This window comes from Saccostrea cucullata, unplaced genomic scaffold, assembly GCF_032062105.1.
Source record: "Saccostrea cucullata isolate Sc308-1 unplaced genomic scaffold, CSIRO_AGI_Scuc_v1 ctg1098, whole genome shotgun sequence".
NCBI lineage: Eukaryota > Metazoa > Mollusca > Bivalvia > Ostreida > Ostreidae > Saccostrea > Saccostrea cuccullata.
Genome location: NW_026922818.1, coordinates 182,501 through 193,285, shown reverse-complemented (window position 1 = coordinate 193,285; position 10,785 = coordinate 182,501). Strand labels below are relative to the sequence as shown.

Genomic DNA, 10,785 nt, shown 5'->3' with positions numbered 1-10,785 from the left:
CTTAAAATACTCTCATAAAATACAATTGTTATTTAATACTACACATTTTGGCCTGACAGACGTGTGAAAAGTAATTTATAATAGAAATATCCCAGGAGCTCCAAAAACACCACTCACCCTGCCATTCGTCAACAGGAAGTCCAGTTTCGAAACTACAAATAAGATGCTATGATGTAATGTCAAAAAAGTTTCAAAAAAGAAATGTTGAAATTTTCGATATTTATGATCACTTCCTGTGACGACCGGAAGTGACGGCGGATGATCTTAACCCAAATGGGCTCGCCTACTTATCAAGATCCATAACTCATAAAAGTCTGGTGTCTTCATCTCTTACCATTTCTGAGATATGACTCGGATAAAATCTTTTTGAAAAAAGCGGAAATCGAACATATCTGACGACCGGAAGTGAATTTTGAAAAAATGAAAAAAATGTCTGAGCATATTTTCATTTTCTATCATCCCTGAAAATTTCAAGAAAATCCGTCCAGCCATCTCTGAGAAATCCGTCTTACAAGAAAAGGGGAAAAAAAAAAATTAATAAAAAGAAACAGTAGAATCACTATAAGGTCTTCCATCTGAAATGGAAGACCTTAATTATAATAAGACACAGAGTAAAAACAATATGTTTCCAAACTCCTTGTCGGCCATTAACAGAACAAAATCGTGCGTGACGAGTAGTAGTGAAGCTAGATTATAGGAACAATAGCTTTGGACTTGGACTTGCTTCTGAAAATACTCTCATAAAATACAATTGTTATTTAATACTACACATTTTGGCCTGACAGACGTGTGAAAAGTAATTTATAATAGAAATATCCCAGGAGCTCCAAAAACACCACTCACCCTGCCATTCGTCAACCGGAAGTCCGGTTTCAAAACTACAAATAAGATGCTATGATGTAATGTCAAAAAAGTTTCAAAAAAGAAATGTTGAAATTTTCGATATTTATGATCACTTCCTGTGATGACCGGAAGTGACGGCGGATGATCTTAACCCAAATGGGCTCGCCTACTTATCAAGATCCATAACTCATAAAAGTCTGGTGTCTTCATCTCTTACCATTTCTGAGATATGACTCGGATAAAATCTTTTTGAAAAAAGCGGAAATCGAACATATCTGACGACCGGAAGTGAATTTTGAAAAAATGAAAAAAATGTCTAAGCATATTTTCATTTTCTATCATCCCTGAAAATTTCAAGAAAATCCGTCCAGCCATCTCTGAGAAATCCGTCTTACAAGAAAAGGGGAAAAAAAAATATTAATTAAAAAGAAACAGTAGAATCACTATAAGGTCTTCCATCTGAAATGGAAGACCTTAATTATAATAAGACACAGAGTAAAAACAATATGTTTCCAAACTCCTTGTCGGCCATTAACAGAACAAAATCGTGCGTGACGAGTAGTAGTGAAGCTAGATTATAGGAACAATAGCTTTGGACTTGGACTTGCTTCTTAAAATACTCTCATAAAATACAATTGTTATTTAATACTACACATTTTGGCCTGACAGACGTGTGAAAAGTAATTTATAATAGAAATATCCCAGGAGCTCCAAAAACACCACTCACCCTGCCATTCGTCAACAGGAAGTCCAGTTTCGAAACTACAAATAAGATGCTATGATGTAATGTCAAAAAAGTTTCAAAAAAGAAATGTTGAAATTTTCGATATTTATGATCACTTCCTGTGACGACCGGAAGTGACGGCGGATGATCTTAACCCAAATGGGCTCGCCTACTTATCAAGATCCATAACTCATAAAAGTCTGGTGTCTTCATCTCTTACCATTTCTGAGATATGACTCGGATAAAATCTTTTTGAAAAAAGCGGAAATCGAACATATCTGACGACCGGAAGTGAATTTTGAAAAAATGAAAAAAATGTCTGAGCATATTTTCATTTTCTATCATCCCTGAAAATTTCAAGAAAATCCGTCCAGCCATCTCTGAGAAATCCGTCTTACAAGAAAAGGGGAAAAAAAAAAATTAATAAAAAGAAACAGTAGAATCACTATAAGGTCTTCCATCTGAAATGGAAGACCTTAATTATAATAAGACACAGAGTAAAAACAATATGTTTCCAAACTCCTTGTCGGCCATTAACAGAACAAAATCGTGCGTGACGAGTAGTAGTGAAGCTAGATTATAGGAACAATAGCTTTGGACTTGGACTTGCTTCTGAAAATACTCTCATAAAATACAATTGTTATTTAATACTACACATTTTGGCCTGACAGACGTGTGAAAAGTAATTTATAATAGAAATATCCCAGGATCTCCAAAAACACCACTCACCCTGCCATTCGTCAACCGGAAGTCCGGTTTCGAAACTACAAATAAGATGCTATGATGTAATGTCAAAAAAGTTTCAAAAAAGAAATGTTGAAATTTTCGATATTTATGATCACTTCCTGTGACGACCGGAAGTGACGGCGGATGATCTTAACCCAAATGGGCTCGCCTACTTATCAAGATCCATAACTCATAAAAGTCTGGTGTCTTCATCTCTTACCATTTCTGAGATATGACTCGGATAAAATCTTTTTGAAAAAAGCGGAAATCGAACATATCTGACGACCGGAAGTGAATTTTGAAAAAATGAAAAAAATGTCTAAGCATATTTTCATTTTCTATCATCCCTGAAAATTTCAAGAAAATCCGTCCAGCCATCTCTGAGAAATCCGTCTTACAAGAAAAGGGGAAAAAAAAATATTAATTAAAAAGAAACAGTAGAATCACTATAAGGTCTTCCATCTGAAATGGAAGACCTTAATTATAATAAGAAACAGAGTAAAAACAATATGTTCCCAAACTCCTTTTGTGGAACATAATAATAAGACACAGAGTAAAAACAATATGTTTCCAAACTTCATTTGGGGAACATAATCACTGATATAGCAATGTAATTGTACCCTCATGGAATACTTCTTTACTAAAATCAAAGTTGAACATGGTGTAAAATAAAATCTTTGATCAGGAGGTTAAGTGAGTGAACAATATTATTATTTCAAATACGGACAATTGTTTCAGATTTTTTGTGTTGCAGCAATCTTGAGAAAGACATTCAGAGACATTGAATAGCAAAAAAAAAAAAACACGCATGGGCCATAAAGCTTGCCTGCCTACATTAGTATTTTTTTATACCCCCTACTTGAAAAGCGGGAGGGTATTTATTAATCGGGATTTCCGTCCATCTGTGTTTTTACGCTTTAGGTATACCCATACTGAGTGATATAAAGATTTATGATTCTACAATAAATATAAGTACATATACTTAAATATATACAATATATACATCTTAATATATTATACATGACAAGTAAATACATATTAAACATTATAAATGCCCACCGTGTACTGCTCACATACTTCCCTGCTTTGAATTTTATCGTCCTGATAAAATCAAATTATAATAAATGAATAGAGACAAAAATACAATATAAAACCTCTACATAAGTCTAATTTTTCGAATTCACAGTAACATTTATCATTAGTTAAACCTGCCCTCAATAGAAACATAATAAGGGCCCCGCAAGGATTTGCGGGTGTGTTACAACGCACTTTGAAAAATTACGCACTTTGAAAAAATTTTTCAAAGTGCGTTATAAAATTTGGGACCAAGCTAACGCACTTTGAAAAAAATATTTTTTTTTCAAAGTGCGTTAATATCGACCATATTAACGCACTTTGAAAAAAATGTAAAGATTGATCAATATTCCTTCAAATAATCGGTATGATAAATAATAGATCCTGGTTTGATAACTTTTTAATTATAAAGTCACTGTAGGACCTGAGATATTGACGTTTTAAATATTTAAGGTTTTGATAAAATAAAAGTGAAAAAAGGGTCTTGAACAAAAAGAGTGACGATTATTTAAGTTCATTAATTCGTTTCTTCTTCTTTTTTTTTTACTCTAGTCTTTAATAAGTAGATGTACAGGTGTATAGGGGGCACTAACAGAGGACAGCTTCAAGCAACTTAGCATTTATCATAATAAAAAGGGGCCAATTTGATTTGTTGAAAGCTATGAAAATTCTTTCTCTCTCATAAGTTTTACTGTACTTAAAAATTTCTAGTATTCATCTGTTTTAATTAACTCATTTAATATTGAAAGCTTTTAACGTCATACCAGTTAGGTATAAACATAATTATATGAATGCTTTGAGTATAGCATAGGCATCGAGACTGGGCGATGGGCCATGAGAGGGGATGGGGGGCTTAGCCCCCTCCCCCCCCCCCACTTATTTTGAAAATATATATACATCGTATAAGCATTGAAAATGCAGCGTACCCTTTTTAGGTTTATTGCTCTCCTCCCCCGTTTGTTACCGACACCTATGTATTGGAAAGATAAAGATTTGGACTTAGGGATCTTATGCCCGTCTTCTCCTCTTTCCGACGGGAGTAAATCAATTCATTTTTGAGGTTAGGGTTAGGCTTAGTTTTTTGAAAGAAAATAATAAATAAAATCTTTCCATGACTAAAATATGGTATTTTTTTTCAAAGTGCGTTAAGTGTATCCATGGTTAAATATATTGATGTAGACTCTTAACGCACTTTGAAAAATTTTTTCAAAGTGCGTTGAGTTGGTCCAAAATTTAACGCACTTTGAAAAATTTTTTCAAAGTGCGTTGATTTTGTCCCAATTTTAACGCACTTTGAAAAATTTTTTCAAAGTGCGTAATTTTTTCAAAGTGCGTTGCCACACGGGTGCCTTATAGTAATCACTCTGTCTGTCTGTCTGTCCGTCTGTCTGTCCGTCTGTCATTCTTCCATTCACAAATTTTCTGTTTTTTCCTAATAACTTTTTTTATTGTAGTCCAATTAAGTTCAAATTTGGTATGGTAGTTCAGTAGGCAAAAAGACATATTTTGATGCTAAGTTTGTTTTCTATGTCCTCTGGTTTGGAGCTGGGTGGTGGGGTAGATTCCTTAACTTTATATAAGAATGAATTGGCAAAGAGAGATAACTTCTGAAAATGTTCCCATTGTAAACTGAATACTGCAATGAATGAGTCCCTTGGGATTAATTAGCTTTCCTCCTGAAGAAAATCCAAAGCATTATCTTTATCTGTCACATTGAGATTAATTACCACCTCTGTCTGCAAATGAAATTTGTTTTGAAGTTAAGTCCATTTGGAATGCTATGAACACTCTGAAATGTTGATTGAAGTATAAATGTTTTTACTTTATTTTTGTTGAAATACCCTACTTTATTTATTCATTTATTTATTTATTTATTTTTTTTTTTATTTTTTTTTTTTTTTTTTTTTTTTTTTTTGGCTTCATGAAAATTCAAGAATATTTTTAATTTTTAAGGCAGTAGGATAAAAACCTCATTCTATCATTACTGAAAAAGTTCTTATTATAAATTAAGAATAAAATGATGAGAGAGAAGTACAATTAATCCCTTGGGATTAATTATCTGGCCTGCTGCAGAAAATTTAGAAGGCTTACCTTTATCTGTCTTTTTAAGATTAATGAAAACCTTTGTCTGCAACTGCTGTTTGTTTTTAATCATTTCATAAGCTGCACCCTTATAATTCTACCGCATGGCGGGGCCCTTGCTGACTGGTCAGTTTTCTAGTTTGGAAGAAATATATCTTTATTTTGAGTAGTGGTACCATTTTTACATCCAATTCCCACTGAATTTTGGCCCATCCCCACTCTTTGAACATTTAAAATATACAAGGGCAAGTAGGTACATTTTTAGTTCATCTGACAGCTCAAGTGAGATTTTCTGGTCACTCACTATTTGTCTGTCTGTCTGCCCATCTGTAAACTTTTCACATTTTCAACTTCTTCTCAAGAAACTCTGGGCCAGAAAATCTTAAACTTATGTGGAATCGCCCTGTAGCGGTGTAGATCTCAAACTGTTCAAATAATGACCCCCAGGGGTAGGGGGAGCCACAGTAGGGAATTTAAGTTTTACATTGAAATATATTTTGGGAAAATCTTTGAAAATCTTCTCTAAAACTACTGGGCCAGAAAAGCTGAAAATATGATATACTTTCATTATGGACTTTAATTTTAGGAATTACTTTGAATGAATTATTAAAGGGACTGAAAGACTACATTATCGAGCAAATTTCAGAATGTTTAACATATGGATTCAATAAATTTCACTGTAGAATAACTGATGTGGGTTCTCCATTAACCACAGGTAGATTGTGAGAAAACATTTGAAGGCAAACACTTCTGAGTGGATATAACTGTTGTATAACAGCATCTAATGTTTGTTTACTGACAAAAAAATATATGAAATGAAAAGTAATTGACTTTGTTTCATATGCAATGTATACATAACAGACATGGGCACGATTACTTAAAAATGTAATCGATTAATAATCCATTACTTAGAGGAATTTTGTGTAATCGATTAATAATCGATTACAGTCAGTTTTGTCCTGTAATCGATTGTAATTAATTACTTTAGACAATGTAATTGATTAATAATTGATTGCTTTAAATTTTCTTCCATCCTCAAATATCAAATATCAAATCAGAAAAAATATTTTTAGCTCTACTGGTCAGAGACCAGAAGAGCTTATGCGATAGTAATGCGTCCGTCATCCGTCCGTCTGTCTGTCTAGCTGTCTGTCCGTCTATAAACAATTTTTCAAAATGCTACTCCTCCTACAGTTTTGGTCTGATTTCAATATAACTTGGCACACAAGTAGACTACACTAAGATACATAATTCTGTGTATCGGTTTTTGATTTCGATGAACGGTGTTGCCGTGGTTACTAAAAATAGAAATTTCTGTGAAATTCTTTCAAAATGCTACTCCTCCTACAGTTTTAGTCTGATTTCAATATAACTTGGCACACAACTAGACTACACTAAGATACATAATTCTATATATCGGTTTTTGATTTCGATGAACGGTGTTGCCGTGGTTACTAAAAATAGAAATTTCTGTGAAATTCTTTCAAAATGCTACTCCTCCAACAGTTTTAGTCTGATTTCAGTATAACTTGGCACACTAGTAGACTACACTAAGATACACAATTCTGTTTATCGGTTTTTGATTTCGATGAACGGTGTTGCCGTGGTTACTAAAAATAGAAATTTCTGTGAAATTCTTTCAAAATGCTATTCCTTCTACAGTTTTAGTCTGATTTCAATATAACTTGGCACACAAGTAGACTACACTAAGATACAGAATTCTTTGTATCGGTTTTTGATTTTGATGAACGGTGTTGCCGTGGTTACTAAAAATAGAAATTTCTGTGAAATTCTTTCAAAATGCTACTCCTCCAACAGTTTTAGTCTGATTTCAATATAACTTGGCACACAAGTAGACTACACTAAGATACACAATTCTGTGTATCGGTTTTTGATTTCGATGAATGGTGTTGCCGTGGTTACTAAAAATAGAAATTTCTGTGAAATTCTTTCAAAATGCTACTCCTCCTACAGTTTCAGTCTGATTTCAATATAACTTGGCACACAAGTAGACTACACTAAGATACACAATTCTGTATATCGGTTTTTGATTTCGATGAACAGTGTTGCCGTGGTTACTAAAAATAGAAATTTCTGTGAAATTCTTTCAAAATGCTACTCCTTCTACAGTTTTAGTCTGATTTCAGTATAACTTGGCACACAAGTAATCTACAATAAGATACATAATTCTGTGTATCGGTTTTTGATTTCGATGAACGTTGTTGCCGTGGTTACTAAAAATAGAAATTTCTGTGAAATTCTTTCAAAATGCTACTCCAAATACAATTTTAGTCTGATTATAATATAGATGTGGCATGCAAGTAGACTGCACTAAGAACATATAGAGACTTAATCAAGGATCATTATTCTATTTATTGCTTTTGAAAAGTTTCAATTTCCAACTGCTTAAGTACTTTTCTCTTCCTTTGCTATAAGTACAAACCAGTAGAGCTTCAGTCTCGACAGAGACTTCTGGTTATATTATGTACTAATGTTGATGATACCATCTGAAGTTTGAATGTATTCATGCAGTTTGGATTTGAACCTTCATATTTAATAACTTTTGATTGTTGCAGAAATTATTTGATATTTTTTTCTGTGATTTATAAGTATTTGGACATTCCGCATGTTGGCAGTGCACATATATACATGATCCCTGTGCTTTAATTATTTTCGAAAAAAAATGAATAGATTAAAGCTCTTAGCCATGAACATGTAAACTCAATGTACCTTTAACATGTTTAAGTATAACTAATAGGACAATTTATTTCTGTGTTGAAATAATTGTTTTGAGTGCTATCAATTGTTCTATAAGATTGTTTGTCTACAGTGGAGTTATTAATTATAAAATACTATGTAGTTCACAGTTCACACCTCATTATCTTAATTCTACAGGGATATCCCAGCCAATTAGCCAAGATAAACACAGTGACATTTAATACCCCCTCTCTTTTAAATTACAGACACTCATTGACAAAACAAGTAAATTTTGAATAAAAACATGCAAATTTAAAACACAAGCAGATATGATAAGTATTTTCCTCTTATTTTTATATTAGGTCTTATGATAAGTATTTTCCTCTTATTTTTATATTAGGTCTTAGCTAGTACAATGTCTAGGTTATATTTCAGTTAATTCGTATTTATATAAAAGCACTCAAATCTATTTTTGCTACATATCATTTTCTGAAAGAAGACCAAGTTTATCAAAATCTAAAATATGAAAAAATCTAGACTAGCATGGATATAATGCAAATTTTATTGTGAACATTATTCAAGTTATGATTATAAAAGTTAGGAAATCAACACATATCACTGGGTTGTTTGTCTATGACAATGTCTGGAAATGATTCTACAAAATGATACATAATTTATACTAATAATGTATACACACATATGTAAGAAGGACTGTGAAATTCAAAATAATATGGAAAGCTAATTCTGGGATTGTTTTTTTTTCAGCTGCAGCAGCTGGAAAATCAAACTCTAGTTTGGAAAAAAATGAAAAGAAAGATGAAAAAGAAAGTAAGCCTGATACAAAAATGATGACTGTAAAGGATCTAAAAATGGATTCTCAGACTTTGCAAGCAGTTTCTAGACCTGAATCAAAAACTTGCAACCCACCAAGACAAATTGATGATAGAGCTTTGAAAGATGCTGGTAATAAACCAGGAATCATAGAACAAGATAATTCTCCAGCAAGTCAAACCTCTTCTAATAATCAGAGAGTGCTTCATACTGGTCCATTGCAGCCTCCTGTAAGTCATAATAAAATTAGGGGTCCAGCTACTCAGCAACAGGTGCCTTCCACTCCACAACAGGCTCCTCAGTCTCCATCTCAGCAGCAGCTACAATTCCATGGAGGTCAACAGCAGGCTCCAATCAGGCAATTACCAAAGTTGCATCCCAGTGGACCTCCAACAGGACAGATATTGTCAGGTCTACAGAGTCCTAACTTCCAACAAAGTCCTCCTCAGACACCTCCTAATGTAACTTTACCACCCCATTCAGTGGCTTTTTCAAAAGCTCCAACATTACAGGACAATCCCTCTTTTTTGCACCCGAATCCAAATACTCCAGCTCAACAAAATAGATTTGGAGGTCCACCTCCTCCTGGACCCAACTCTGGAATATTTTCTCAAGGACAGCCTGCTATGCCTCCTGGTTCACAAGCTCCCCGTTTTGGACCCCCAAATTCTTTTGGTGCACCTCTTCCTCCACAGTCTCAAAGGCCTCCTGTACCTGGAACATATGGACCTCCAAATCCTCCACCTCCCCAAGGACCAGGGAATTTTCCACAATCATCTACTTCCTCACCTTCTCAGTTCAGTGGCTATAACCAACAACCTTCCCATCAAAATGCAGGAAACTTTCCACAGAATCAACCTCCTGCTCAAAATTATGGAGGACCTCCTGCCCCTCCACAAGTAGCACCCTTTGGTCAGCCCCATGCACAGCCACCTCAAATAAACTCTGGACCATTTGGCAATGTGCCTAATTCAAAAGTTCCTAATAGACCCCCTGCTACACCAAATTCATTTGGGGGACCACCTCCTCCACTACAGATGGCAAATTTTGGAGGTTCCACCCAGTCTTCACATCATGTTCCACCTTCTGCACCTGGAAGCTTTCCAGGACAACCCCAGATATTGCCTCCCCAGTCATCAGCTACATTTGGAATGCCATCAGGTGGACCTACTCCCCAAATGACTCATGCAGGGAGTATATATGGAATGCCTCCTCAACAACCTGGTTCACTTTTGCCTTCTCCTATTAAGCCCGGAGAAGAAAGAAATGTGTTTGGAAAATATGGTCAAGTTGTTCTGAAGGAGAAGACTGCGATCAAGCAGGAAAATTCCTCATTGGACTATGATCCATCAATGCCCACAGAAGGTGACTCACCAGGTAAAAATATAATATTTAACAGGGTAATATGTTGATGGTGCTACCGTTATGGGGAGTGCAGATATTTTCTTTTGTTATAATTTAGATCGGGCTCGTCAAACTGCACATGCCATTTGATGTGTCTAGACTCTGACGTCTCATGACGCCATATGTAAGTTACATTACCTAAAAGAAGCCTGAACAGTGCTGAAAGTATATGAAGAACGTTTTGTTTACCGTATTTGGCGGAATATAATACACACTTTTTTCCTTAAATAAATTTCTGTGAGAAAGGGGTGTGTATTTTACATCACAATGGGATTTTGATAAGTTTTTCTTTCAGGTGAAACACGGCTATCATACGTACATACCGTAGTATTACCTAGAGACATATGCAATTTCTTTTGTTTATCGCCATATTTTAAACTTCGGAAAGTTATTGTTGGAAGGTA

General features: G+C 34.4%; 1 protein-coding gene across 1 annotated transcript in view; it reads left to right on the top strand.

Moving 5' to 3' along the window:
- Positions 1-8,915: 8,915 nt before the first annotated feature.
- The window catches only part of LOC134262548 (SURP and G-patch domain-containing protein 1-like), a 168,173-nt gene continuing 166,303 nt past the window's right edge, over positions 8,916-10,785 (top strand). Inside the window, exon 1 of the mRNA XM_062744945.1 lies at positions 8,916-10,354. Coding sequence (XP_062600929.1) covers positions 8,992-10,354 — 1,363 coding nt within the window. The 5' untranslated portion in view covers positions 8,916-8,991. The remainder of the gene's footprint in view (positions 10,355-10,785) is intronic.